The 21,752-nt window shown below is 43.2% G+C and overlaps 1 protein-coding gene across 5 annotated transcripts in view; it reads left to right on the plus strand.

Annotated features, from left to right (window-relative positions):
* brsk2a (BR serine/threonine kinase 2a) overlaps positions 1-21,752 on the plus strand; it is a 166,548-nt gene that overhangs the window by 118,365 nt on the left and 26,431 nt on the right. For all 5 annotated transcript variants that reach the window (XM_070972922.1, XM_070972923.1, XM_070972919.1 and 2 more), the window contains exons 4-8: positions 146-286; positions 11,300-11,416; positions 16,516-16,549; positions 16,673-16,741; positions 18,253-18,399. In XM_070972922.1, coding sequence (XP_070829023.1) covers positions 146-286; positions 11,300-11,416; positions 16,516-16,549; positions 16,673-16,741; positions 18,253-18,399 — 508 coding nt within the window. The remainder of the gene's footprint in view (positions 1-145; positions 287-11,299; positions 11,417-16,515; positions 16,550-16,672; positions 16,742-18,252; positions 18,400-21,752) is intronic.

The raw sequence follows: 21,752 nt of genomic DNA on the forward strand, positions 1-21,752 counted from the left end.
TGGCTCTGTGGAGAACATTGGTAGTTGTTCACATCCCTACAAGTGAAATCCTTCTTTTCTATTTCTGTATGAGAGCTGCTGTTCCTCTTCTTGCTCCACCTTTGTTTCTTGGACTGATTTCCCTCTCTCTCCCTCTCCCTTCTAGGTACCTTGTGCTAGAACATGTGTCTGGTGGAGAGCTGTTTGACTACTTGGTGAAGAAAGGCAGGTTAACACCTAAAGAGGCCAGGAAATTCTTCAGACAGATCATGTCTGCTCTGGATTTCTGCCACAGTCATTCCATATGGTAAGTGTCGCTGCTCGTAATGTACATGCTGAATGAAGCAATCCCACCTATCCTTCACTGATACCATTCATAGACTCTATTCCTTGTTTGATGACGTCTGGAAAACAAATAGAATTTTGACATGAATCAAGCTTTTACCATACATTGATAACATGACATTAAAGTGTATGAAGTATAAAAAGCAAATACATTCATGTGATTCAATTGAATACATTCCAATAGTATGGGAGCTGATCTGTCTACATGGATATAAAAATAAACCCAATATACGAAATGGAATCCTGTTTCCATTTTCATTTATATCTCACAGTGCAGTACACAGAAGGTCTGGGGCATATTTGCACTTTACACTAGGGATTCATATTTTACCTGATAATGAGACTTTTTCTATCCTGGAAACAGAAGCACATTATCCCAGGGATCCAGACAACTGCACTTGTTTTAAAGGTATAACTTCAGCTACAGTCAAAATGCATATATTTCAAGCAACAATAAATGCAACTAGGAGAAATTTCCCCAGTCTATGGGTTCCCAAGCTGACTGGTTTAATGTATTATTTGATTGCATCAATAATTATTAAGCCATTTATGTTAATCAACATTAGATTGAACATATAAGCTTTGCATGCAGTTTGAACTGTGAGGAACATGAACATCGATTGCCTGCGATCTGTCTGCTGAGAGCAGCCTCACGGAAAGTGATATTTGATACAAGCGAAATTCATTAAAGCAAATCAAAAAGTGATTCCATTGATTTTATAGAGTTTTCATATTCTGTTAACGTTCAGAGGCTGCTGGTGTGAACCTTCTATAATAGCCAAACAATGTTAGACATGGTAATAAAGTTAGTGATCACTCAAAGTTACAAAGCAAAAAGCTGTCACTCACTTGGTCTGAGATATCAGGTGGATTCTCGGATATGGCCAGGAGTCACATCTTCTCCAGGATTAAACTCTACTTTACACTCAGACTCATTCACCATGCAGTTTTAGACAACAGTGGACGCCACAGGTTTCATATACATACTGGAGGTACTTGAGGTTAAAGCCATAAAAGCCACATTTACTATCTACATAAAACCATCACATACATTTAAAAAGACAAAACAACCAATAAACAGCCATACCCAGGAAGTGTAACAAAATCAATTTGGTTTTCATACAACATTGAACAAATAATGAATTCCCAAATAGTGAATTCAAAAAGGACACAGATTCTTCCTGAAGTGAATCGCAATCTAAATTTCAATCAGTTTATTCATGGCTTTGGAGTGCTGCTTAGTTTTCAAACCAATGATTCAATATGGAGATTATAGATCTGAGAAAACTCGATATTGCTTGTTATGGAAGTGTTTGTTTTTCCTCTTTCTTAGTTTCCCTTTTAACACCCATCTTAAATGTCTGAGCGTGGCTGACACGTCAAATAGAAAGAGTCAAAAACACAGACACTGATCGCATGAAGTCAGTGAATATAAGTGACTCTCAGTAGAGAATGAGCTATATTCCTCATAAAGACCTACTAAGTTGCTTCTCGTGAAACGGGAAAATGGTTTATTATAATGATGGTTTGGGGCAAATTGAAATGCAGGTGGTCCGCTTCTTTTCCAGAGTGGGAAAAGCCTTTTACAGCTGAGCAGAATGACGTTTTTGTTAGTACACAGAACATGTGCTTTACAACACTCAGTGCTGAGTCCGTGTAGTTTTTGAAATTTGCTTCCAGGTTGTCACGAATATGAAACATTGTGGATGGCTTCAGGGAGTAATTTAACTGTTTACCAGCTCAAAGAGTAGAGGCAATCATATATACTTCAGGAGTCAAACGTGTGAGCAGGGACTGATTTAGAGCGCTCACTTCTGTGTGTGGTTCTTGTTTGTATGCATGTGTGGTGTAACTTGTGCAGTGTACGCATCCATTTATGATCCTAAAACAGAGAGTGGGGGTCTTTTTTCCTCTCCAGAGAGAGCATGCCTTTGCTCTGTATTTTGTCCTCATGCACCTGCACGGCAGAGCACGAGGACCATAGAGTAGAATGAGTTCAAGTGTGTTTATTTTTACCTTGGTCACAAGTGAATCTCCAGAGGCTTCACAGAAAGAAGGGTAAAAATATGAAAGGTGGAATAGGAACAGAAAATATAGCTGGATTGATCTAATCAGTCACGAGAAAAGTTAGTGCCACGTGCAAGGGATGGCCTGATCATGCAGTACAGTGGACCAAGGTAGTCAATAAAACTAGAGGATGTAGAGTACATAGAAATAAGAAAGCATTTGAAATGAGACAAACAGTAACTGTACAGAAGAGAGATGGGGTAGTTGGTGCCAAAACATTCACAAGTAATGTTGAGAGGAAATGGAGTACAGTGTTTTTGTGTTATTAGTATTTCCTCTAATAATTCCAGGTCTTGTATTTCTGCCCAGTCTCATCACTCACCTGCTGGAGGAGCGGTTATATGCTGTTCCTTAATGTACACCAAGCCAAACTGGTTTGTTTAGAGTGCGTATAAATTTATAAATTATCTGCAACAAGCTTTTCTGGCAGAGAAAGCGCAGAGTAAAGACCAGATCAAGGGCCTTACTACAGCTGCATTATTTAGAAGAATTTTGAAGCCACTAACAATTAAAACATGGTCATTATGCTGCATATTACCAGTTTGCCTCCTTGCTGCTCACACTGCTAGAATATTCACAGGCAGGGGCCCAAACATTAAGATATCACCATAAAACCCCGGCTCGGCCATGGCTGTGACACGACGCCCGCTAGCCAGCCAGTCGACTCGTGATGATAATTTATGGGATTCCATCATAACTTTTGTGCCAAGGCTATTGTGTCTGGAGAGAGAGAGGCTATTCTGCTGCTCTGTGCACAGTCCAGTAGGCCTATCGTTGAAAGTTTCCCTGAATAGCTTCCTGCTGATGAGGAAGCGGGTGAAAACAGTTCTGGTATAATAAGAACCTGGTGTCGAGTGCTAGATGCCTGGCAGATAGATTTGCATAATATTGAGCAGGCAATTAAAAGGAGAGAATTAAACTGATTTGTCATGGAATGTTTAGGCTGGGTTGACGTTCCATCATTTGATATGCTTTGTATTTTTGTACTGTTTGCTTCATAGAAAAGGCAATTGCATTTTGGCTGCTGCTATTTAGTAATTAAGCCATTGTGGGAGCTGTTGTACACAGTACCAGCTACTACATCCTTGTGTCAGAATGACTTTCCATTTTACTGATCATCTCGGGATGATGCACTTGAGTTAATTTTATTGTCTGAACCATCAAACAGGTGGTGGATGGATTCCATCTTGAATTCTCAGAGAGAAATAAGAATAACAGACGATAACCACTGGAAATAAAACAAAACTGTCCTACCTAAGGGAATGAAAGTTAGAAGTCTTTTATCTGTCTGTGTAAATAACTGACTGCGAGGAGCACAGATTAGGCCAATTAGGAGAAAGCATCTGGGACTGACATTAAGTGCATGCACATATATAGATTATCACGGCTTTTTAATAGTAGGATCCACTCGCAGATTCATCTCTCCCTTCCTGTTTCGCTTTCGCAGCTGTCTCTCTGTCTTAGCTCCTCAAATCCCCTCACTAACACTCTTAGAAAATGATGCCTTGTAAATTTATCATGAGGAGGATTATTTGGTGTTGCTGCGCCCGCTCGCCACCCTCCCAACCTCAATTAGGGCCAAACAGACAGACAGACGCAGCCTTTCTCACCTCCCTTCCATTCCCACTAATGAGATCCCAGCATCCCCTCAATAAAAAAGCATTTCTGCAATCATTTCTTCCATTTCTGCTTGTCTGCGCCAGGGACCTACACAGACCATTAGAAGTGCTCCCTTTTCTCTGTGATTCACCGTGCGGGGGGGAGGGGGTAAACACATTCTCCTCAACCCGCCTTTTTCTGCACACCTCCCGTTTTTGCTTCTTCTCTTCGCCTCATGCTTCCGCCCTCCGCCCACGTCCTATCCCCAAATATCTCTCTTGAGCCAGATGGATGTAAAGTCTGGATGTGAATGAAAGAACATAGAGGGCTGTTTTGTGACTCAGTGTTTTCCTCCGCCTGATTCAGATCGTGCTCTGATTTAGACAGTGCTCTCTTTTTTTTTTGTGGAGGAAGAGAAAGGGACAAAGTGAAGAGCACGGGGGGAGCTGACGAGGGAGAGATGAGGCAAAGATAGGCGAGGGTGGGATAAAAACAGACATGGGAAAGGAATCGTCAGTAAAAGATATTTATAATGAATGCTGAGGCAGTGAGAGAAAATCTTGATTGTATGTTAATGCAGATCCGGTGTCAAGTTACTCTACTCCTCACTCAGATATTTCTTGTGTTTAGACATTTGTTAAGTCTGCCAGTGTGAGATCTGCAACTGCATGACTCAGAGATCCTCAGACAGACTAGAACAGTGACGAGAGCGCACATAATGAGATTTTATTGATTCTTGTGAAAATGTGTCTCTCAGTCCCTCAGCAGGGATGTCAAAGGTCGGGGTCAGCTCTCCTGCTGCTGCTCTGGATTCAGTTTGTTGCTCAAGGTCACAGTAACAGAGTAGATGCTTCAAAGATGCCGTATGATATTGCAGATGATTCACTTCCACATTTACCTGAGATGGAATCCCAACAGCTCCGGCTGCATCCTGTCAGTTTTGACATTCAACAAAGTACACATCTGCTGCGCGGTACACACTCTCCAGAGAAGTCGATGTGGCAGTCTGCCATAACTGCAAACACCCAGCAGAGACACAGATTGATTGAGAGGAGTAAAGTGCATTTTCCTTGATGAGCTGCTTGTGTGCTTGTTACCCAGCATTTGAACCAGATTAACAGATGCTGAGAGGTCAAGCTTACACACAGGAAAGAAAAATAAGAGAGTCATTTGAATGGCATTTATCTACACCTACACTGAAACCAGCTCTGATTTCCTGTGATGAAATGTTCCTCTTCTCATGTGAGCAAATAAGATATGTTGCATTGATTTTTTTTTTTTTCAGTGTTTCTGAGGCTGCAGTGAGACTATAGCGAGGACAGGAGGTCAAGTGATCCCGGGCTGATGCCAAACACACCCCTGTATCACGCCACAGTCATTTTGTCCACCCACTCCCATCACACCGCTTTGTCATATGCTGCATATGCAGATATCTCCTCTATCTACATGTGCGTCATCCACAGAAAAGAAGCACAATCTCACCCTGACCACAGCACACTCCCCTTTCTCGCCCCTCATCTGTTTGTATAGTAACGACTCTGGTCTTTCCCATTGTAACCCAGTTAACAGCCTTTTGCCTGTATGTTTGACACAAACTGACTGTGTGTGCGTGAGAGATAAAGACTATCTATCACATAAAGTGACTGTAAGAATCCCACCATGCAAGGCAGAGATTGCTCTGTGGATGAGAACACCCAGAGCTTCATCATACATGCTCACACACACAATCGCACATCCTCTTACTCTGGCACTGATGTGCACATTATTACCGCCACCTACATGTGCACAAACAAACACCTGGTCCAGAAGTCACATTAAACCCACGCAGTGGCGTAATCATGCACATCATGGGTATCCACCTCTTTTTTGTTTCTCTCACTCTGCGTCTCCCACACTCCCTCTGTCATTAACTGCTTTATTCCTCTCTTTCAGGGGCTTAGACAGCCACATGCATCTGTCTCTGCCATCACTTGCTTATAGCTCCACAGAGGGAAATAAAGCGAACCACAGGTCTTTTTATTTGAGCAACATTTACCTCTCCTTTAGGGAAGGCAGAATTGCTCAGATTTTATACCATGGTGTATGTGATTGTATGTTTGCACAGTGATGAATATTGTGATTATGCACATCCTTACGAGTACATCACCAGATATGTGTGGACCAATGAGGAGGCGTCTTTTAATCATGGCACCCTGTTGCACCCTGTTCTTCTGCAGTGGTTTATTGGCACCAGACCGGGAAATAATTAGCATCATCAGCTCTTTACCTCGATACTCCCAACTTCTAATATTAGCATGAAATTAGTGGAAGAAATGCAAATAATTATTTTCTTTTTTTTTCTGGAAACCTGACCCCTCTTTCTGTGTCATTTTTCCTGTCATCTTTTTCTCATCTATTGCAGTGTTTCTACAGCATGCGGTCACGTTAGCCTATTTTCAATCTCCACCCTCTTTATGTCCACCCCTCTATAAATAGCTGCCCTTGCTTTTTTTGGCTGTTTGTGGCTTTGTTTGTTGACGTTCTTAGCAGTGTTTCACCGATTACAGTTGGTCTGCCACCCTGCAGAAAGCCTGTACTTATAGCCTATCATCATTACAGCTGATAGCCGCTAACAACACAGAATGGAAATCTTTTTTTTTTCTTCCTCTCTCTCCTTATCTTTTAAAAATTTCTGATATTTCCGTCTGCAGAGGCAGTTAGAGCACTGAGGTGTAACTGGGTGAGGGGAGGGAATGTTGAGAGGCGGTGGATTGGAGAAATGGAATTGGGATGGGTAAAATTGGTATGGAAACTGGAGCAGGAAAAGAGAGAACAAAAGTAGAAGGTTGGTTTATGGTGCTTGACTTGTGGGGAGTGGGAAAGAGTAGTAAGGCAGGTGGGGAGGCTTGTTGAATGAGGGAAGTTATGAAAAGGATAAATGAAAGGTAAGTAGAAGTGGCAGCAAAGAGAATAAAAGGGCAGGTTGTTAAGATCATAAAGATTATGTGGAGAATAAAGGTGAAAAAGATAATCAGACAGGTAATAATGAAGAGCATTTATCATTCTAATTTTAAACTTGCACAGTGGACTCTTTTAAGAGAAATTATGCACCACCATGGCTGTATTAGATGCCTGGAGTTGCTATGGATTTTTAACATGTGTGTTTATTCTTGCCTCCAAGGTCTGCTGCTCATCCTATCTTCCCCAGTCAAACTCCTCTGGATTAAGAGCAAATGCTGGGCTGCACACACAGATTGGGCACAACAAAGCAAATAGTTTGTTTATTAAAGATCTAGCCATCACTGTAATCCCACTTTGTAGTCACTGCATGGCATGCAGCAATGCATTACTATCCCAGTGTTGCTTAAAACCCCAGAGGAATAGATAGAAATGCCGCAGATGGCACAAGGAATGCTCTTATAACCAATCACTGGAGAGGCAAATCTTGTGTGCCTTCCTGACAATTTTAATCCAGTTTAAATGTAAATGATATAAGAGGAGACTACTGAAATGTATAGGGAAGTAGTGTAAAGAGGCAATAAGAGGCAATTCACGATGAAACAAAGGCTCTGCTGAAGACTTGTGTGTTGTTATCAACTGACGTAACGCAGTCAGATAATATTCAGAGCACCACCAAGGGATTATGGTAGTTCACACTTGTTTAGTGACCTTTGCTTGTTTTTCTGTTGCATTATGTGATATATTTTGTAACATTGTGAGGCTATCCCAGCTGAGAGGCGGGGTACACCCTGGACCGGTCGCCAGTCGATCGCAGGGCAACACATAAGACAGGCAACCATTCACGCTCACACTCACACCTAAGGACAATTTAGAGTCACCAATTAACCTAATGAGCATGTTTTTGGTCTGTGGGAGGAAGCCGGAGTACCCTGAGAGAACCTACGCATGCACGGAAGAACATGCAAACTTCACACAGAAAGGCCCGACCCGGGAATCGAACTGGCGACCTTCTTGCTGTGAGGCACGCGCACTGTACTCATTAATGCATAATTAGAAGGCACTGATATATGACCCTGAAATGGGTCACCTGCATGATCAGCACTTAAAGTTTAAAGCAAAGTTTGATGCTAATACTTTCATACCTTTACTTGAAAATGAAAGCATGACTTTACTTTTACTCTTCTTACTGATAAGCTACATATAGAGTGCTTCTGCCACCGCTGCTTGCACCTGGCCTTGCTTTTTCATCTGTACCTTGAACAAATGGTCTTCCAAATGTGGTACAGCGGATTTTTAACTTGGCTGCTTTGAAGAAGAAAAAGACATAAACTACAGAATAATATAGCAGCAGAATTCTCCACACATTCACCAAACGCTTGCTTTAAGCGAAAATGCAAAAACGGCCCAATTCCATTAGACAGCAAAAAAGGGGCAAAAAAAGACAACTTTATCTTTCTCATCCCTCATTGCTCTTAATACTCAATTAACCCCATTGGCTAATGAACGATTGTGCCTAGCACATCTAAGTCAGCAGTCAGAATGTCCTCTTTTGCTAATGCGATAGAATATTAGCCTAAAGCATTTTTAGTGAGTGTGCTTGGTCTCTCTCTAATTGGGTCAACAGAGGCCTAAAAAAGTTTCAGAGAAAAAAGGAAAGCTAGAAAGAGGAGGATGACACAGAGGTGCGCTAGAGGCTAAATGGGTACATTTCAGCTCCCAACGATGCTTTAAAATCCCACTCCAGCAAACAATAATGGCACCAGGATACTTCATAAAAATGCAAAAACAGGTGTGCCATTTACCAGGCATGTTAATGTGTCAAAAAGACACGCATGAGCCGTTAGTGTTTGTTTCAAGTGTTCTGGTTTAGCTAATTAGTGTCGCATATCTTGCGATAACGAGAGGCGACATTAAACAGAGTGTACGTCAGATGTGGGAGTATATTTTTCTTGGACCACCTTGGAGAATTTAGTTATAAAACTGCTCATCACCATAAACATGTCTGGGATATTTTAGGGATGTCAGCCCCAAGAGGACAAACCCATTACAACCTCTGTAAAACATATCAGCATGGTACATGTAAATGATCACAGGCAATTAAGAGCTTGGTGCTAGATTGCAAGAATCATGTCTAACATCCCCACTGAGGTATAAACCTTGCTCAGACAGCATGAAGACACACACGCATGCCATGTAAATGACATAGTAAGATCTGAGTGCATGTTGGACTGTGAGGCCATCACAGACTAACATTCGTATTCCTATCATTTCCTGCACAAAACACCTTTGCAAAAATAACGCGCACTCATGGTATTTCAAGTCTTTTGTAAAAAGACATTCCTCGAAGGCTAGTGGTGCACTGCTTCCACATTTCTGCAAAGAAGAACTACAGTTACACACAAGCTCATTGCAGCCATCTCCTCCTGTATGACATATGAGTGCAACGCAGAGATGTCCCTGCTGCAAGGCCTGCTGTGCGAGCAAGATTACAGTAGCAAAGTGCCGCCTAATGTGTCAGGGAGGCAGTTTAATGTCCTATTATGGATACCCGGGTCCTGACAACCAATAAAGCATCCAAGATGCAATTTGTCCCCTTGATGTTGTCCGTGGATAAATACGCCATTGCCTCTTTCTTTCATGGATCGGCCTCTTAGTGCTTTGGCTCTTTGTGTTTTACATGTGATAGGCCTGTCATTACACAGTGTTTATGCAATGTTTATGGGTCTTTGAGGTAATGATTTAGTGTTTTGGGTTTTTTTTTGGTTTTTTTTGTGCATTTGAGGCTGACAGTTCAGGAGCACTTAGATATTTAAGAATGACAGGATCATCATGTCCCCCATGATGCCAATAGTAACAATGTTTGAACACTGTTTTAAAAACTGCAGCCACAGTCACGCTGTCATTGCTGCTGCTTTGGTCACTGATGTCGCACCAAATTATTTAATGTCCTTCAGGCCCCGTGTTCTGCTCCCTGTAGCTACAAAGCCACAGTTTGACCTCCTGTCATGTTTAAACTCCAGTCATAAATGATTTGTAACTTTCAGCTGTCTAAAACACTTTGTTGCCGGGAGAAACATTATTTGTTAAAGCATTATTAAATCAGGCATGCTGATGAAGAACACTTCCTCTGCAGTATTGACCTGGTGGAACAGAGGGAGACTTTGTATATATAAACACACTCCTCAGTGATGCCCAGTATAACCACAGTGTCTCACTGGTGGCCCCTGAGCAGTTGGGTAAATGTTTGTTCCTTCCGTGTGTGCTTTGACAGTATTAGTTAAAAGACTAACCCTCGGACTACTGACATCAACACCAAATGATGGTTGTGAGAATTGACAAAGGTTTTAGCCTGGGGAGAACTGTTTTAGATGCTATCTGTGTTTTATTTCAATTATAGCAAGGATCACAGAGACTGCCAGCGTGATAACAAACCAGCTGACAGCTAATCCCTCAGGACTGGAAACGAGTTGTGCAGCAGCTGATGTCATCTAAGGTTAAACGTCCATTGTGATGAGGCACTCTTCAAAGGCAGACGCATCCAGCTATTGTTCTTCTCCCCTTTCTATCATTAGTTTAAAGACAAGATGAAAGTCAAGTTCATGACATCCTGACAGCTCTGTGGCTCCATAAGTCTCCGCCTGATTACAAAAAACTTTGAGGGAGGTAAGCAAGGAAGAACGCAGAAAAGAAAGCTGGACAGAGATGAGGCATCAGTGTGTGCTCACACGTGGGTGATATCTGTGGCGCTTCCCTCAGCCATTGCAAGAACCTCCCAGTATGATGTAATGTAACCCTGCACTCTGAGACATTAAAGAGATTTTTATCTCCGACACAGCAACAGCATATGCGATCTGAGAAATATCTCATTGTCCCTTTTAAGGAGGGAGAGATGTCCGCTGGATATGATCCCCCTCGCTGCGTTTAGTGGTAATGAATGGCAGCTAATGAACACCTCTTCTGCGGCTGGCTCCCCTTGACGCCCTTTGCACAGCCAGTTTGCTGGTGGCTGTCTGGGAGATGAGAGGAAGGGGATGAGGGTTAAAAGATGGATGGAAAGAGAAGGAGGAAAGGGCACAGCGGGGGGCCATCACACCTTGTACCAGCCTAGCACTGAGGTGGGAGCCCCTTAATTCCAGCATGGACCGATCAAAGAGAAAGAACATTGAGGAGAGGAGGAGGGCGCGCTCCAACACGTCTATATACTGTGTTGTTCTCAGTTGCATGGGTGTGGACTGAAGCTTGATCCACAGGTGTTTAATGGACTTTGCACACTTTGTTTCTCTCCAATTTCACAAATTTGCATGATTTTCATGTTTCATTAACTGTTACACTGTTAACTGTTTTATGTTTTCATCTCACTGTCGTTCAGCCACAGGGATCTGAAGCCTGAGAACCTGCTGCTAGATGAAAAGAACAACATCAGGATAGCAGACTTCGGCATGGCCTCCCTTCAGGTTGGAGACAGTCTGCTGGAAACCAGCTGTGGGTAAGTAATACAGCAAACATTGCGGTGCATGCTCTTTAACACAGTGTCCGAAGAATATCTAAGGTAGGAAGGTAATGAAGGTAAGAACGGGTCATAGCGGGAGGGCACATGGAGTTGCCAGTATGCAGCAGAGGGAAACAGAGGCTGGAGAAGCAATACGTAGATAATGATTAGTGGAGCTCAGGCCCTCTGCTAGGTGACATGTTCCCAAAGCCTCTGTTATCGTGCATTTGATCTCTTGAGGTGTCGCTCACCAAGTGCGCTATCTGGCTGTGAGCAGGGCCAGGGCCATGGCCACACGTTACTGCTCTCCGTCTCCTCATATCTGACACTGGGTTTTATGATGTGGCAGTCACGACTACGCCAGGCCCATCAATCCCACAACGACCGCAATGAATTCACTTACAGGAAAAGTCACTTTCAAAGTCTTTCGAGGATGGTCGTCCAATATTGTGGGAGTGTTTTTATTTAACCCTGAAGTGCAGTGAATAGAGCGCATGGTCACATTAGTCAATAAAAGAGGCAGCACAGCTGATGATGGTTTACTTTGAGGCACTGGGTTCATGAAGGCAGTGACAGCATGGATTAACAGAGAGATTTCACTGCTGCACAGACAGTTGTCCTGCATTCTTTCCACTTTTGGAAATGAGATGTCAACATGTAAGCAGAGCCAAACATAATCGGTACACTTGAAGAAAATCAATTTTTCAATCAATTCATTGGTTTTAGTTATTGATTTTTTGTTTTATTTTCCCACCATTGATATGACAATCAGTTGTCAGTTAACAAGTGAAAACAAAAGTACATCATAGTAGATGTTGTGATTTATATGGCCTCCTATGGAGATTATGCTTTAATAGGCACAAATGGATTTGTAGATTGAGGACATCCATCCATCAAAAATCCCATTAGACATAAACCAGGGGGTCTGTTGTTGTTTTTGCAGATTCTTGGTGATGTGGATGTCTTGGGAGGCTCTTTGCTCTGTGGTTAAGCATGACACTGCACGCAGGGCTGGGAGATAGAGAAGGCCCAGTGACATCTGTCCCCAGCTCAGACCTGATTCTGTCCAGATTATACCTCCAAATCAGCCGCAACTGAAATTACACACACTTGCATACACGCAATTCAGCAAACACACATGCGCACACAGCAAGGCTTAGTTCATCCCTGACCTGCAGGACCCTTTGTCCTCTGCTTGTTTGGTTGTTTCTCTGTCTGTCTCTCTCTTCCCCTGACTCGCGCTCTGTAATACACATGCACGCACATGCTTAAATGTGCGTGCACATACACAAGCATGTAGCTGAAACTGTTGCATAATTCTTCCAGCAGCACCACAGTGCCTAAGCTGTTATGACTCATCGGTAGAGATCAGGCCAACTGAGAGCAGTGCGCGTTGCTATCTGCAAGTAAAATGTGCATGATTGAGTCATTCTGCTTCCGCGATGACCACGCTGAAGTGTTTCCTTTTCCTAGAAAGGCCACAGAATGCGACAGCACTTACTCAGCTTTTTGCAGCATCCTGCAGACCAACCATATCTATATTTGATTACGCTCTGCTTCCACTCTGCTATTCGATGCAGGTGCGGTGCATCTGTTTAGTCCCCGACATACACTTACGAAGTGTGAGAGGTACTTGTTGCAGGTGGGAGCACAGAGCTGTCTTACACAGATGCAGGCACACATAGCACAAACTCCCACACTCCCACACGCAGCGTTCTGTTTTCGTTCCACTCCCGGCTCCATCGCCATATCCTGCTCTTGTTTGTGCATGTGTGTCTCACAGGAATGCGTGCACATCACTTGTGTTTGTGTGTGTCTATGGCGTGGCCTAATATGTGTAAATGTGCCATACGCTCTATGTGTGGTTATTGATTAGTCATGCTCTTCTGACTGTCCCATCTCTAAGTGTAGATATGACAGTTTTTAATTAAACGCATTTATCTGGCCCCCTCTCACCATGCAGCAGTCTGACACAAATGTATTCCATTTGCCACGGGTAATGGAGCCGAGTGAAGATGAGACTTACCACCAGGTAGAATGGGGGGGCCTCGCAGCACATGCATAAATACATTCAGACATACGGACGTATAGATGAGCAGAGGCACATACAAATATGGATCCAGGACGGCGCATACAACCTCTCTCTCTCCCTCTCTCTCCCTCTCTCTCTCTCTCTCTCTCTTCCCTCTCTCTCTCTCTCTCCCTCTCTCTCTCTCTCTCTCTCCCTCTCTCTCTCCCTCTCTCTCTCTCTCTCTCTCTCTCTCTCTCTCTCTCCCTCTCTCTCTCTCTCTCTCTCTCTCTCTCTCTCTCTCTCTCTCTCTCTCTCTCTCGCTCTCTCACCCTCTCTCTCTCTCTGCATAAGCCCAGCTGCAAGTTCATTACTGCTTGCTGTTTGTTTAGTCCTCTTGCTTTGATTGATGAAAGGAAATTATCTTGTATGCGGTGAGGAACCGCACAAATTTGGTTCAAAAAGATGAATTTTCATAATGATGAGCTGCGTGTCTCAGAGTCTCTTCAATATTGCCAGCCCCTACAGCTGAGTCGTTCACTGCTCCATAGGAACTCATATCTCTAGAGCTCATGATTCTGTCCTTACAAACTGTGTGCAATGTACTGTTTACATGGTACATGGTAATCTTGTGGTAAACGTATAAATACTCTTTTGAACTTGTGTTCCAGACATCTCCGTGCAAACAGTCTGACACTGATAAGCCCTTCAGTGTACAGCTTTTTATTGGATGTTTATCATTTTTGTTTCCCCACTTCAGCAGTCTGGTTGAGTACAATCTTGGGCTCTTGAAGTCCCCTGCCTCTCAGAAATGTATTTTTCTTCTCGTTCCTACTTTTGATTGTTTCAGCTTCACTGTGCAGAATGATGTACGTGCAGATCTAGACAGATGTTTTCACGTTCATCTTCTGAAAGTGGAAACTTTCTCTGTGCCCAGTGAAAATCCGCTTTCAAGAGGCGGGTTTATGAGCATCATTTGTGATGTCACAGCTAGTTTGGAAGCCGATCCTGGTCCAATGTTCAGCTTCACCTGTGGAAACTCCAGTGCACAAACACTAAGAATTGACTTTACAGTAAAGTCGGAGACATCTAGTGTGCAGCAATTAAGTGTTGGAAGTGAAAAATAATTACATATTCATAGATTATGAAAATTTAAGACATCATTTTTAGGAGTTTAACAACATCTTAAAACATGTCTGGAGGGGCTCTCTGTATTCTGTCGGGCAGCATTTTTTTTTTTTTTTTGTCCTGCTATACTGCTATTTGTTGCCTTCAGGAAAAAAATCTGTTCTGTGTAATTTTATTTATGTGATGTTAGTGGGGTTAGGTTGAGAGAATAAATGAGCTTCAGCAAATGTCAAGAAAAGACTAATGTTATGTCAACCCACACACAACTGTTCTTCAAAGGGCTGCATTTGTCACTCTTTCACTGGTCTGAGGGAAGTGGCTCTTACGGCTTTCTATTTATCTTGAGTGTCCCTGTCTGTAATCTGAACTTCTGCTGTGAGCAGCAAGAGATTTTTTTTTTATCATAATATAAATTTGATGATGTCTGTGCTTTTACATGTGGCCAGAATTTCAATGTGTTTCAATGAGCTCAGCTGCATTTGAATGAACTTTATTTACACCTCTGATTACATTAGGCCGTTAAATGCAGGTGAGACACAACAGGAAAGAGGGGTCGTCGTTTTAGGTGTCAAAATCCACAGTTGTCAGCTCGAAATTCAAAAATTACTGCAAAACTCTGCCACAGTTATCACTGTAAACTCTGTATGTGCGGTGGAGAACGGAAGCTTGACAGGCGTAGCAACACTAACTAAGGAGGGTGGGGTCTAGCAAAGGTTGTTTTAGCATGGAAAAGTCTCGAGGCTGACAAATATGGACATACAGAAGAAATAACCCATATAATGATGTGTAAGAGTAGAGAGATGAGATCGACAAATTAGTATTCAGCTCAGGCAGCAAGCTGAGACGCTTGTGTTCCAGTCTTTACCTTCACCCTGTGTTTGCCACCTAAAGCCTCTGCAAATAATTAGTTTATGTTCACACCAGTTCCAGATGTGGCTCATGTGTTGTGGCACTGGAGAGGCATAACTAGTGCAAATCTAAGGCTTGTTTTTTATTTTTATTCCCTGCTCATCTGCATAATGCACTATGACACTTGCAATCAGGAAGGCCGTATTTGCATAGGCTCGTGTTTGAACTTCTCCGTTGACATGGTGGCAGTGTTTGTTATCGGCCGGTATTCTGACAGCCAGAGGAAGCCGCGCCATCAGGGCTGGTATTCATGAGTACACAAGACAACAGCCGAGCTAATAGGCGCCATGTTTAGTCTTCAGCTAGTCTCTCGTTAGAGCCAAATGTCCCGGTTTCAGATAAGAATGAGCAGGAGAAGGAGGTGGAGGACACATCAGCAGGCTGAGAGCTTTGAGGAGACAGGTGCCAGATTTGCTTTCACAGTCACATGCAGACATGTCAAAAAGAGCTGCCCAAAATCAGAGAATCAAACAAACAACATTTAATGAAATGGTGTGATTTTACAATGATGTAAAGCACTTATTATTACCCCTTTCTTTTCGCGGCTGAATTCAGCAATCTGGTATTGTCAAAGTGATGCAAAAGTGTGTGTAATGTAAAAAATAACAAGTCACTCCACAGCCGCTCCCCTCATCCATAGCCACCGGCTTATGGAGCAGCCGTCGCGAGGTAGCTCCATAAATCTTCATTCGATATTGATGTGTCAATCTAGTCATTGGGTTTACTGTCAGCCCATCCAGGTGCTGTAAAGATTAGTGGGTCTGCTCACTGTCTGCTGTGAGAGGATGCCCTTGAGTGAGCAAGCAGGAGGACATCCAAACACCCTCAGGATGTCTAAACTCCCGAAAGCACATCTTGATCTATGCTCACGGGAGACATTTACTGTCTGCCAAAATCGTTCCTTTTACATTTTCATACAGTTGTGTGCCTTTTTAATATTAGTTGTGTCATGACTGTAGAACTCAGACTTCAAGGGCACAAATGGAAAAAGGCTTAAATAACCTGTCTGTGTAACTTCAGTTCATTCACTGTTTTTTTGTTTTCCCAACAGATCTCCACACTACGCCTGTCCAGAGGTCATCAGGGTAAGTCATTTTTCACTGCTTCGTAGCATTGTTCCGGCTCCACTAGCTTCTTTTTCACAGTCTTATTTTAACCGGCTCCAACACTCTGCGCTAACCCGCTAACAAACACTCTCTTGTCCTTAGGGAGAGAAGTATGACGGGAGGAAAGCAGACGTCTGGAGCTGTGGGGTCATTCTTTTTGCCCTGTTGGTGGTGAGTGTCAGCTTGCTCTTTGCTAACTGATCGTGAGTGGACTGACATACAGTTTAAAATTCCCCAGAGAAGTATGGTATCATGCAGTTTAACCAAAGAGTGTTGCCTTCCTGCATGTCTTGCCTTTGTACCAGCTGTAATGGATCAAAAGTAGAAAGCAAGTGCACCTTGTCACAGGACCTTCGCCGCTTTGCACTCGAGGTTGACCTTAGTGGAATGAGAACATCTTGAAGCCGCCACAGAGGCTCACACATAAACTCAGGTTGCAGGGACTTGAAACCTGAGAAAATCCTGACATTTAGAAGGTCCTACCAGAAAAATGTTGCAGAAACCTCCTGAAGCTGATGCTCTTGCGTAATAGCAGATCAGAGAATAGAAGCATCTTTTTATTCATTATCCTGTATCCACTCACAACGCTGTATCCATAATCAGGTCTATTCTCCAGCTACATTATGTCTGTGGTTCCCCAGCCGTGCAGCCCTGAAGCTTTGTTTCATCAACAGCTGTACTGTAGTTCCTACACACTCCTGCTCCATGAATAATTCATCCAGCCAAACTGAAAGAAGAGAGCCTAAAATAAATACCAACGCTGACAGGGCGGCTTTTGGCCACAGGCCCTGTTTATTTATCTTTGTTTTCGCCTATTTCTCCCTCACTCCGTGCCTTTCTGTCTCATGCCTGTGTTTGTGTGTGCACTTGTGTTAAGGACAGTATCCCTTTTACTCTTGTGTTGCGTAAACCTGATGTTGTTTACTGCTGTCTCCATCGTGACGGCACTTCTCTCGCTCTAAAACAAAAGTTTCTCCCCGTTGCAGTTTGACTGCAGATGAATACTGTCTCTTTCCTGTTTCTTCCTGCTGTCTGGCTGCGAGATAGCCATTTGTCTGATTGTGGGAGACGCGCATACTCCCCAGCAGTTAGGCTGCGCTCAGATCATCTGTTACACAAGCCTCCCTTCTTTTTTTTTTTTTTGTCTACTTCTCTTAATTTCTCAGCCTTTCTTTCTGTCTCTCTCAGCCTTTTCCTCTTTCTCTCCCCCTCCATCTTGTCTTCTGGTGGAGGTTGTCATTCATCAAACAGCCACATCTGTGAGGTGTCAGCTCGCTCTGATAAATGACTCTGATGCGAGAATGCTAAATGAACGAGGTAAATGAGAAAGCTGGGTAATTATTAGAAAAGCCCCGTTTTCAGCTTACCGCTGTTTATTATTTATTTTGCATCGTGGCTGAGGGCAGAATGCTCTAATTGGAGAGTTGAACAAGTTGAGAAAGTGAGCCTATTGTTTAAGTGGTGCAGGATTAACACTCAAAATGTGCTCTTGTATCTTCTGGTGAGCCTCGTTAGTCATTCATATTGTCCGCCCTCCATCGGGCGAAGGTTTATTTTCTGTTCTAATGCTGCCATTAAGAGTGCAAGCTTTCTTTTCTGCTTGCTTTTCATTCCTGCATCTGCATCTTCACCACTTTTCCCCTCTTCTTCTCACTTTCTCCTTCTTTCCTTCTTCTCTCCAGGGCGCCCTGCCGTTTGATGACGACAACCTGAGGAACCTGCTAGAGAAGGTGAAGCTGGGAGTGTTTCACATGCCACACTTCATCCCTCCAGACTGTCAGAACCTTCTCCGTGGCATGATTGAAGTGGATGCCTCCAAAAGACTAACGGTAAGTTCATTATGACTATGTTCATATACTTCTGTGTGCTCTTGGTCTTGAGCCTAGCCCCTTAGTTCTAATTGAGGGAACTCTTCATGCTGCAACATTCATTGATATTTTAGACAATAGCTTTCAACTTCTGGGGAAGACTAATAACAATGATACTTTTATCAAGTTTGGTGTTGAAGACTAGAAGCAAAACCCTGCAGCCATGATCCAAAGTCTTGCAGGAAGCCTCAAAAGAGTGAAGAATGCTACAACAGTAAAGGGATGTAACTATATATTAATGTCCATGGTTTGACAAGGAGTATTACACCCTTATGTGACATGTGGGTGTAATTATTACATACATCTCTAAGGGTATGTATAGAGTGCCTTCACTCACGTTAGCACACAAATATGTAAGTATCATAAACCTCTGCAGTGCATGTTGTTCTTCTTCAGCACTATGCATGATTTGTTTCTGTGCTACATGAAGGTACAAAGTACTCTTTTCACCTCGTTTTGCACATTTCATACATTCTCAGTGACTCCGTAAGATGTGAGTTATATCTGAATTTAATATTTCATAGTCGTAATCCGTGACTAGAAGTGTTAGTAATGATGTTGTAGAAGCAGCAAAACACATTTATAGATGTTATTTGAGAAAACATCCATAGGAAGTAAAAACCCAGACGCATCAGGTCTTTGTTAAGAGACGAAAAACATCGTCTTGCAGATTCACAGCAAGCTGGGAAAGCTTGTAATGCTCCAAGGAAAGGGCAAGATGGCAGAGATGCACGTTCAAACTAAAGTGGCTAATATCAAGGCGATGCTGCCAAGCCAACCGTTGTCTTTGTCTTTGTTTCTTCTTTCCTCCCTTGTGTTCCGAATGTGTTTGTCTCGCCTCATCCCCAATTCTGTTTGAGTTCTTCCTCAAGTACAGGATGCGAATTCAGGAGAGGACTGCTGTTTGTGTACTCTCCCTCTGCACTCCTCAGTGTACTCATCGCAATGCCAGTCCCTTTCTGCACAGCAGCTGATCACCTTGGCGAGGTGGCTAGAGGAGGGCACGAGAACAGAGAAATGAATGTGAAGGGCAGAGAGTCAGGATGAGAGAGAGGTCGAGATGGACAAAGGGAAATGTAAATAAAGCTTCTCTAAAAGTACATACTTGACAGAGAGATGGTGCTGCCCTTTGTTCTTGCCCTGCATTTCACTTTCAGGCGACACAGACGTGCTCACAAGTCACTGTTTTTTTGCACACACACCAAATAAAACCACACGCACATTCTGTACGTACGCACTTTTTCCAGCTTCTTCGGGTATTTTGTAAATCAATGCAGCAAACAAAACTGTTTTCATGCACTTGCCTGTAAGCAACAGCGGTGACACCACCCTTAAGTGGATGCTGATGCTCCATTTCTCCATGCCTTAGCTATCTTCACAGTGCCAGAAAGGCTTTAACGAGCAAAAAAAAAAAAAACACCGCCAGTCAAAAAAAAAACAAAGACCAGAGAGCTATAAAGAAAGAGATGCTCATTTGCAAGAGACTTGACAAAGTGAAGGTACAGCCTGTCAGATGAGCAGCCGTGTTAAAACATGAACTTGAAAGACCCCCACCTCTTTGGTATGCTGTATGTACACTATATGCTTTATTTTTCTGTTCTCTCTGCACGACAAGGACAGGTCACCCTGAGATCCCCTAGATATGTCCGGCAGCCTCCAGCTGTCCTCAACAAAGGGTTACACACAGGCCGGGCTGCTGGGAGAGAATATGCTACCTCTCCGCCCTCCTCCCGTGCATGAGGGCTCCAAACAGAGCTCTGGGGGTGTGTTGTAACCTCACAGAATGTCAAACAGCCCTGTTAGATTGAACATTCTTGGAGTTCAGTGGTGTCGGCCCAGTCAGAGATGAGACACGTGCACCCAAGGGTGGGGATGACATCATGAGGGAACATGGTATTCTTTTGCTGGGGATTATTTTTCATAATAATGTTGACAGTAGGTTGTTGAATCAGATTGATAGAGTAATCAGACCACAACTACTTGCTGTGTTTCAGGGCTATTTTCACCTTCTGTTAATTAGGTTTTGCTTGTACTCGCACACAACTACACACACAGAGCAAAGGCCCCGCGGAGACAGAGTGGGAGGGCACGTACCTGGGCTTAAGGGGCTTAGACCAATAAAAACCTTTCTTCCTCTTCATTTCCCATCTGTGTAGTAGGGGCCCTGGAGGTGAGTGGGCCAGCCTCCTCAACACAGTCATCTCTTCTTCACTGTTCAAATGAACACAGACAGCTTGGAAAGAACGGCCTCCTCGTTTTCCCTGGCTAATGAAGAGGATTGGCTAGTTTATTATATTAAAGAGCAGTTCATCACAGACAAATGATGCATTCATGATGGCAGCGTAGAAAAAGAATTAAGGTTGCGGGACAGAAAATAAAGGAAGTGTGTGTGTTCATCTCGATAAATATGAAATTAAACTGACTTCATTGAGAAATTACGCTCTACTTAATCATGTGTATTCTGCCAGAGTCAGGCTGCACAGACAGCACTTCCTGCTATTCTGCTAAGCTAGTCCTGCTAAATATTACCTTACAACAACGCTAGGGTTTTCTCTCTGCGATTAGATATAAACAACTGAATTCCTAAGATCGTGGCACATCCAAATAATTTATTCAATTGCAGAAAACAGGAGCTTTAGCTACGGCAGTCTCAACAGGTAGCCTTAATTAGAGGCAACGCAGTCATTGCAGTTTGGTTTTTACCTCTGAGTTCTAGTTCTTTAAGCTGTTTTTCCCCATATTGCACATTTCTATGGTTTATATGGTAAAACAGCTGTCAAAAAGTCACATTCTTGATTTTTATTCTTGATTTGTTCGTATTTTGGCTTTATAGGGCAGCATACGTCCCCATTCCTCCACCCACCCTGATGTCCCTCCCTGCCCTAATAAACAGCCATCTGTTTGAGACATTCATTCCCATTACACACATTTATATGAATACAAGTTGCACAGACATTAATTTATGCAGCACCCAGATAAAACCAAACCTGAACGCACGCTCATACCTGCACAGAGCCAAACCAGCATTGCAGCGGCATTCCCCTCTCCCTGAGTGAAAGCAGCCTGAATTGGTAGTCACATTTAGAGACTGATTGATGTGATACTGCATTTCAAACCACATCACTTTCAATCCTGCGTGCGATATCAGTCTCTTGCCTCCGGGCCTTCAATAAAAGTGGGAGAGGAGTAGGTCACCCACTGGCCTCTATCTGACAGGCAGGGTGTCTCTGTCAATACCATGACCTCTGTGGAAGCAGACAAGACTCACCTGTAGTCAGTATCCGCAGTCTGGCCAGCTCTGTGATTGAACTAGT

Source organism: Chaetodon trifascialis, chromosome 10, assembly GCF_039877785.1.
Source record: "Chaetodon trifascialis isolate fChaTrf1 chromosome 10, fChaTrf1.hap1, whole genome shotgun sequence".
NCBI classification, from domain to species: domain Eukaryota; kingdom Metazoa; phylum Chordata; class Actinopteri; order Chaetodontiformes; family Chaetodontidae; genus Chaetodon; species Chaetodon trifascialis.